The sequence below is a fragment of the Amblyomma maculatum genome, chromosome 6 (genome assembly GCF_055883805.1).
Source record: "Amblyomma maculatum isolate TAMU_Amacu chromosome 6, ASM5588380v1, whole genome shotgun sequence".
Taxonomy (NCBI): domain Eukaryota; kingdom Metazoa; phylum Arthropoda; class Arachnida; order Ixodida; family Ixodidae; genus Amblyomma; species Amblyomma maculatum.
The window spans coordinates 86,544,962-86,553,088 of NC_139349.1; the positions used below are offsets into that span (position 1 = coordinate 86,544,962).

Below are 8,127 nucleotides of genomic sequence, written 5' to 3' on the forward strand. Positions count from 1 at the left end.
TGTAGCGGTTGTTGCTATAGTGTAACTGCTCTGGTTCTCAGAATGTGCTTCCTGGTCGTTTCCGTGTGTCATGTTGTTGGCTGCATCAGTAGAGTGGGGCTCAATACTTGACCTCGTCACTGCCGACGCCTCACTTGCGGACACAGTTGTCACAACCTGTGCCGACAGATTGTTCGGTGAGGAAGCCATCTCTAAAGTTGTTGGGTTTGCCGATGCAGCGCTACTTTGTGTCACAGTCGTAATATTGTCGCTTGGAAAATTGGTATTGTCATTATTTTGAACATTTCCAGCTGGTCTTGTGGTTGTTGCTGTAGTGGAGCTGCTCTCGTTCACAGAATGTGCATCCTGGCCCTTTCCGTGTGTCATGTTGTCGGCTGCATCAGTAGAATGGGGCTCAATACTTGACCTCGTCACTGCCAACGCCTCACTTGCGGACACAGTTGTCACAGCCTGAGTCGACAGATTGTTCGGTGAAGAAGCCATCTCTAAAGTTGTTGGGTTTGCCGATGCAGCGCTACTTTGTGTCACAGTCGTAATATTGTCGCTTGGAAAATTGGTATTGTCTATATTCTGAACTTTTCCAGCTGGTGTAGTGGTTGTTGCCGCAGTGGAGCTGCTCTCGTTCACAGAATGTGCTTCCTGGTTTTTTCCGTGTGTCATGTTGTCGGCTGCATCAGTAGAATGGGGCTCAATACTTGAACTCGACACTGCCGACGCTTCACTTGCGGACACAGTTGGCACAGCCTGAGTCGACAGATTGTTCGGTGAAGAAGCCATCTCCAAAGTTGTTGGGTTTGCCGATGCAGCGCTACTTTGTGTCACAGTCGTAATATTGTCGCTTGGAAAATTGGTATTGTCATTATTTTGAACTTTTTCAGCTGGTGTAGTGGTTGTTGCCGCAGTGGAGCTGCTCTCGTTCACAGAATGTGCTTCCTGGTCGTTTCCGTGTGTCATGTTGTTGGCTGCATCAGTAGAGTGGGGCTCAATACTTGACCTCGTCACTGCCGACGCCTCACTTGCGGACACAGTTGTCACAACCTGTGCCGACAGATTGTTCGGTGAGGAAGCCATCTCTAAAGTTGTTGGGTTTGCCGATGCAGCGCTACTTTGTGTCACAGTCGTAATATTGTCGCTTAGAAAATTGGTATTGTCAATATTTTGAACTTCTCCAGCTGGTGTAGCGGTTGTTGCTATAGTGTAACTGCTCTGGTTCTCAGAATGTGCATCCTGGCTCTTTCTGTGTGTCATGTTGTTGGCTGCATCAGTAGAGTGGGGCTCAGTACTGGAACTCGACACTGCCGACGCTTCACTTGCGGACACAGTTGCCACAGCCTGAGTCGACAGATTGTTCGGTGAAGAAGCCATCTCTAAATTTGTTGGGTTTGCCGATGCAGCGCTACTTTGTGTCACAGTCGTAATATTGTCGCTTGGAAAATTGGTATTGTCATTATTTTGAACTTTTCCAGCTGGTGTAGCGGTTGTTGCCGCAGTGGAGCTGCTCTCGTTCACATAATGTGCTTCGTGGCCGTTTCCGTGTGTCATGTTTTCGGCTGCATCAGTAGAATGGGGCTCAATACTTGACCTCGTCACTGCCGACGCCTCACTTGCGGACACAATTGTCAATGCCTGAGTCGACAGATTGTTCGGTGAAGAAGCCATCTCTAAATTTGTTGGGTTTGCCGATGCAGCGCTACTTTGTGTCACAGTCGTAATATTGTCGCTTAGAAAATTGCTATTGTCATTATTTTGAACTTTTCCAGCTGGTGTAGTGGTTGTTGCCGCAGTGGAGCTGTTCTCGTTCACAGAATGTGCTTCCTGCCTGTTTCTGTGTGCCATGTTATCGGCTGTAGCAGCATTTTGGTTATTATTTGCTGTAGTTACTAACGACGCCTCACTTGCGGACACAGTTGTCGATGCCTGGGTCGACTTACTGTTCGCTGAGGAAGCCGCTTCTAAACTTGTTGAATTTGCTAATGTAGGTTTACCTGGTGGCACATTCCTAATATTGTCTGTTGGAATATTAGTATTGGAATTACTCTCAACTCTTCGAGCTGGTGCAGTTTTGGTGGCCGTTGAGGAGCTGCTCTTATTTACAGAATGTGCTTCTTCGCTGTTTGCGGAAGTCACGGTGTTGGCTCCATCTTTAGAATGGTGCTCAGCACTTGCTCTAGTCAGTTCCGACGCCTCACTTCCGGACACAGTTGTCACAGCCTTTATCGACAGATTGTTCGGTGAAGAAGCCATCTCTAAAGTTGTTGGGTTTGCCGATGCAGCGCTACTTTCTGTCACAGTCGTAATATTGTCGTTTTGATAACTGGCATTGTCATTATTTTGAACTTTACCAGCTGTTGTAGTGGCGGTTGCCGCAGCATAGCCGCTCTTGTTTACAGAATGTGCTTCTTCGCTGTTTGCGGCGGTCACTGTGTTGGCTGCATCACTGGAATGGTGCTCCACGCTTGCCCTAGTCAGTTCCCACGCCTCACTTGCGGACACAGTTGTCACAGTCTGAGTCGACAGATTGTTCGCTGAGGAAGCCATCTCTAAAGTTGATGGCTTTGCCAATGCAGTACTACTTCGTGTCACAGTCGTAATATTGTCGTTTGGATAGCTGGTATTGTCACTATTTTGAAGTTTTCCAGCTGGTGTAGCGGTGGTTGCTGCAGTATAGCCGCTCTCGGTTGTAGAATGTGCTTCCTGGTCGTTTCCGCGTGTCATGGAGTCGGCTGCATTACTAGAATGGGGCTCAGTACTTGACCTCGTCACTGCCGATGCCTCACTTGCGGACACAGTGGTCGCAGCCTGGGTCGACAGATTGTTCGCTGAAGAAGTCATCTCTAAAGTTGTTGGGTTTGCCGATGCAGTACTACTTTGTGTCACAGTCGTAATATTTTCATTTTGAAAATTGGTATTCTCATTATTTTGAACTTTTCCAGGTGGTGTAGCGGTTGTTGCTGCAGTGGAGCTGCTCTCGTTTATAGAATGTACTTCCTGCCTGTTTCCGTGTGCCATGTTGTCGGCTGTACCAGCATTTTGGTTATTATTTGCTGTAGTTACTAACACCGCCTCACTTTCGGACACAGTTGTCGATGCCTGGGTCGCGTTACTGTTCACTGAGGTAGCCGCTTTTAAACTTGTTGAATTTGCTAATGTAGGTTTACCTGGAGGCACATTCGTAATGTTTTCTGTTGTAATATTAGTATTGTTATTACTCTCAACCCTTCCAACCGGTGCAGTGGTGGTTGCGGCTGAGGAGCTGCTCTTATTTACAGAATGTTCTTCCTCGCTGTTTGCGGGGGTCACGGTGTTGGCTGCATCATTAGAATGGTGCTCAGCACTTGCTCTAGTCAGTTCCGTCCCCTCACTTGCGGACACAGCTGTCACAGCCTGGGTCGACAGATTGTTGGGTGAAGAAGCCATCTCTAAAGTTGTTGGGTTTGCCGATGCAGCGCTTCTTTGTGTCACAGTCGTAATATTGTCGCTTGGAAAATTGGTATTGTCATTATTTTGAGCTTTTCCAGCTGGTGTAGTGGTTGTGGCCGCAGTGGAGCTGCTCTCGTTAACAGAATGTGCTTCCTGGCCGTTTCCGTGTGTCATGTTGTCGGCTGCATCAGTAGAATGGGGCTCAATACTTGACCTCGTCACTGCCGACGCCTCACTTGCGGACACAGTTGTCACAACCTGTGCCGACCGATTGTTCGGTGAAGAAGCCATCTGTAAAGTTGTTGGGTTTGCCGATGCAGCGCTACTTTGTGTCACAGTCGTAATATTGTCGCTTGGAAAATTGGTATTGTCATTATTTTGAACTTTTCCAGCTGGTGTAGCGGTTGTTGCCGCAGTGGAGCTGCTCTCGTTCACAGAATGTGCTTCCTGGTTTTTTCCGTGTGTCATGTTGTCGGCTGCATCAGTAGAATGGGGCTCAATACTTGAACTCGACACTGCCGACGCTTCACTTGCGGACACAGTTGGCACAGCCTGAGTCGACAGATTGTTCGGTGAAGAAGCCATCTCCAAAGTTGTTGGGTTTGCCGATGCAGCGCTACTTTGTGTCACAGTCGTAATATTGTCGCTTGGAAAATTGGTATTGTCATTATTTTGAACTTTTTCAGCTGGTGTAGTGGTTGTTGCCGCAGTGGAGCTGCTCTCGTTCACAGAATGTGCTTCCTGGTCGTTTCCGTGTGTCATGTTGTTGGCTGCATCAGTAGAGTGGGGCTCAATACTTGACCTCGTCACTGCCGACGCCTCACTTGCGGACACAGTTGTCACAACCTGTGCCGACAGATTGTTCGGTGAGGAAGCCATCTCTAAAGTTGTTGGGTTTGCCGATGCAGCGCTACTTTGTGTCACAGTCGTAATATTGTCGCTTAGAAAATTGGTATTGTCAATATTTTGAACTTCTCCAGCTGGTGTAGCGGTTGTTGCTATAGTGTAACTGCTCTGGTTCTCAGAATGTGCATCCTGGCTCTTTCTGTGTGTCATGTTGTTGGCTGCATCAGTAGAGTGGGGCTCAGTACTGGAACTCGACACTGCCGACGCTTCACTTGCGGACACAGTTGCCACAGCCTGAGTCGACAGATTGTTCGGTGAAGAAGCCATCTCTAAATTTGTTGGGTTTGCCGATGCAGCGCTACTTTGTGTCACAGTCGTAATATTGTCGCTTGGAAAATTGGTATTGTCATTATTTTGAACTTTTCCAGCTGGTGTAGCGGTTGTTGCCGCAGTGGAGCTGCTCTCGTTCACATAATGTGCTTCGTGGCCGTTTCCGTGTGTCATGTTTTCGGCTGCATCAGTAGAATGGGGCTCAATACTTGACCTCGTCACTGCCGACGCCTCACTTGCGGACACAATTGTCAATGCCTGAGTCGACAGATTGTTCGGTGAAGAAGCCATCTCTAAATTTGTTGGGTTTGCCGATGCAGCGCTACTTTGTGTCACAGTCGTAATATTGTCGCTTAGAAAATTGCTATTGTCATTATTTTGAACTTTTCCAGCTGGTGTAGTGGTTGTTGCCGCAGTGGAGCTGTTCTCGTTCACAGAATGTGCTTCCTGCCTGTTTCTGTGTGCCATGTTATCGGCTGTAGCAGCATTTTGGTTATTATTTGCTGTAGTTACTAACGACGCCTCACTTGCGGACACAGTTGTCGATGCCTGGGTCGACTTACTGTTCGCTGAGGAAGCCGCTTCTAAACTTGTTGAATTTGCTAATGTAGGTTTACCTGGTGGCACATTCCTAATATTGTCTGTTGGAATATTAGTATTGGAATTACTCTCAACTCTTCGAGCTGGTGCAGTTTTGGTGGCCGTTGAGGAGCTGCTCTTATTTACAGAATGTGCTTCTTCGCTGTTTGCGGAAGTCACGGTGTTGGCTCCATCTTTAGAATGGTGCTCAGCACTTGCTCTAGTCAGTTCCGACGCCTCACTTCCGGACACAGTTGTCACAGCCTTTATCGACAGATTGTTCGGTGAAGAAGCCATCTCTAAAGTTGTTGGGTTTGCCGATGCAGCGCTACTTTCTGTCACAGTCGTAATATTGTCGTTTTGATAACTGGCATTGTCATTATTTTGAACTTTACCAGCTGTTGTAGTGGCGGTTGCCGCAGCATAGCCGCTCTTGTTTACAGAATGTGCTTCTTCGCTGTTTGCGGCGGTCACTGTGTTGGCTGCATCACTGGAATGGTGCTCCACGCTTGCCCTAGTCAGTTCCCACGCCTCACTTGCGGACACAGTTGTCACAGTCTGAGTCGACAGATTGTTCGCTGAGGAAGCCATCTCTAAAGTTGATGGCTTTGCCAATGCAGTACTACTTCGTGTCACAGTCGTAATATTGTCGTTTGGATAGCTGGTATTGTCACTATTTTGAAGTTTTCCAGCTGGTGTAGCGGTGGTTGCTGCAGTATAGCCGCTCTCGGTTGTAGAATGTGCTTCCTGGTCGTTTCCGCGTGTCATGGAGTCGGCTGCATTACTAGAATGGGGCTCAGTACTTGACCTCGTCACTGCCGATGCCTCACTTGCGGACACAGTGGTCGCAGCCTGGGTCGACAGATTGTTCGCTGAAGAAGTCATCTCTAAAGTTGTTGGGTTTGCCGATGCAGTACTACTTTGTGTCACAGTCGTAATATTTTCATTTTGAAAATTGGTATTCTCATTATTTTGAACTTTTCCAGGTGGTGTAGCGGTTGTTGCTGCAGTGGAGCTGCTCTCGTTTATAGAATGTACTTCCTGCCTGTTTCCGTGTGCCATGTTGTCGGCTGTACCAGCATTTTGGTTATTATTTGCTGTAGTTACTAACACCGCCTCACTTTCGGACACAGTTGTCGATGCCTGGGTCGCGTTACTGTTCACTGAGGTAGCCGCTTTTAAACTTGTTGAATTTGCTAATGTAGGTTTACCTGGAGGCACATTCGTAATGTTTTCTGTTGTAATATTAGTATTGTTATTACTCTCAACCCTTCCAACCGGTGCAGTGGTGGTTGCGGCTGAGGAGCTGCTCTTATTTACAGAATGTTCTTCCTCGCTGTTTGCGGGGGTCACGGTGTTGGCTGCATCATTAGAATGGTGCTCAGCACTTGCTCTAGTCAGTTCCGTCCCCTCACTTGCGGACACAGCTGTCACAGCCTGGGTCGACAGATTGTTGGGTGAAGAAGCCATCTCTAAAGTTGTTGGGTTTGCCGATGCAGCGCTTCTTTGTGTCACAGTCGTAATATTGTCGCTTGGAAAATTGGTATTGTCATTATTTTGAGCTTTTCCAGCTGGTGTAGTGGTTGTGGCCGCAGTGGAGCTGCTCTCGTTAACAGAATGTGCTTCCTGGCCGTTTCCGTGTGTCATGTTGTCGGCTGCATCAGTAGAATGGGGCTCAATACTTGACCTCGTCACTGCCGACGCCTCACTTGCGGACACAGTTGTCACAACCTGTGCCGACCGATTGTTCGGTGAAGAAGCCATCTGTAAAGTTGTTGGGTTTGCCGATGCAGCGCTACTTTGTGTCACAGTCGTAATATTGTCGCTTGGAAAATTGGTATTGTCATTATTTTGAACTTTTCCAGCTGGTGTAGCGGTTGTTGCCGCAGTGGAGCGGCTCTCGTTCACATAATGTGCTTGGTGGCCGTTTCCGTGTGTCATGTTTTCGGCTGCATCAGTAGAATAGGGCTCAATACTTGAACTCGACACTGCCGACGCCTCACTTGCGGACACAGTTGTCACAGCCTGAGTCGACAGATTGCTCGGTGAAGAAGCCATCTCTAAATTTGTTGGGTCTGCCGATGCAGCGCTACTTTGTGTCACAGTTGTAATATTGTCGCTTGGAAAATTCGTATTGTCATTATTTCGAACTTTTCCAGCTGGTGTAGCGGTTGTTGCCGCAGTGGAGCTGCTCTCGTTCACATAATGTGCTTCCTGGCCGTTTCCGTGTGTCATGTTTTCGGCTGCATCAGTAGAATGGGGCTCAATACTTGAACTCGACACTGCCGGCCCCTCACTTGCGGACACAGTTGTCACAGCCTGAGTCGACAGATTGTTCGGTGAAGAAGCCATCTCTAAATTTGTTGGGTTTGCCGATGCAGTACTACTTCGTGTCACAGTCGTAATATTGTGGTTTGGATAGCTGGTATTGTCACTATTTTGAACTTTTCCAGCTGGTGTAGCGGTGGTTGCTGCAGTATAGCCGCTCTCGGTTGTAGAATGTGCTTCCTGGTCGTTTCCGCGTGTCATGGAGTCGGCTGCATTACTAGAATGGGGCTCAATACTTGACCTCGTCACTGCCGATGCCTCACTTGCGGACACAGTGGTCGCAGCCTGGGTCGACAGATTGTTCGCTGAAGAAGTCATCTCTAAAGTTGTTGGGTTTGCCGATGCAGTACTACTTTGTGTCACAGTCGTAATATTTTCATTTTGAAAATTGGTATTCTCATTTTGAACTTTTCCAGGTGGTGTAGCGGTTGTTGCTGCAGTGGAGCTGCTCTCGTTTATAGAATGTACTTCCTGCCTGTTTCCGTGTGCCATGTTGTCGGCTGTACCAGCATTTTGGTTATTATTTGCTGTAGTTACTAACGACGCCTCAATTGCGGACACAGTTGTCGATGCCTGGGTCGCGTTACTGTTCACTGAGGTAGCCGCTTTTAAACTTGTTGAATT

The 8,127-nt window shown here is 47.9% G+C and overlaps 1 protein-coding gene across 1 annotated transcript; it reads right to left on the reverse strand.

The window, feature by feature from the left end:
* Positions 1-3,652: 3,652 nt before the first annotated feature.
* On the reverse strand, positions 3,653-7,821 carry LOC146186197 (uncharacterized). The gene is made up of 3 exons (XM_084607999.1): positions 7,473-7,821; positions 6,006-6,062; positions 3,653-3,711 (listed from the first exon to the last, which is right to left on the reverse strand). The coding sequence occupies exons 1-3, from the start codon at positions 7,819-7,821 to the stop codon at positions 3,653-3,655; spliced, it is 465 nt and encodes a 154-aa protein (XP_084464125.1).
* Between the last annotated feature and the right edge of the window lie 306 nt (positions 7,822-8,127).

Excerpts from the sequence above, each read along its gene's own strand:
- LOC146186197 (XM_084607999.1), bottom strand. The coding sequence starts at position 7,821 with ATGACTTCTTCAGCGAACAATCTGTCGACCCAGGCTGCGACCACTGTG. Across the intron at positions 6,063-7,472 it reads TGTGACAACTGTGTCCGCAA|AGATGACTTCTTCAGCGAAC; the intron begins GTGAGGGGCCGG and ends CAACAACTTTAG. Across the intron at positions 3,712-6,005 it reads TGCGACCACTGTGTCCGCAA|ATGGCTTCTTCACCGAACAA; the intron begins GTGAGGCATCGG and ends ACAACTTTACAG.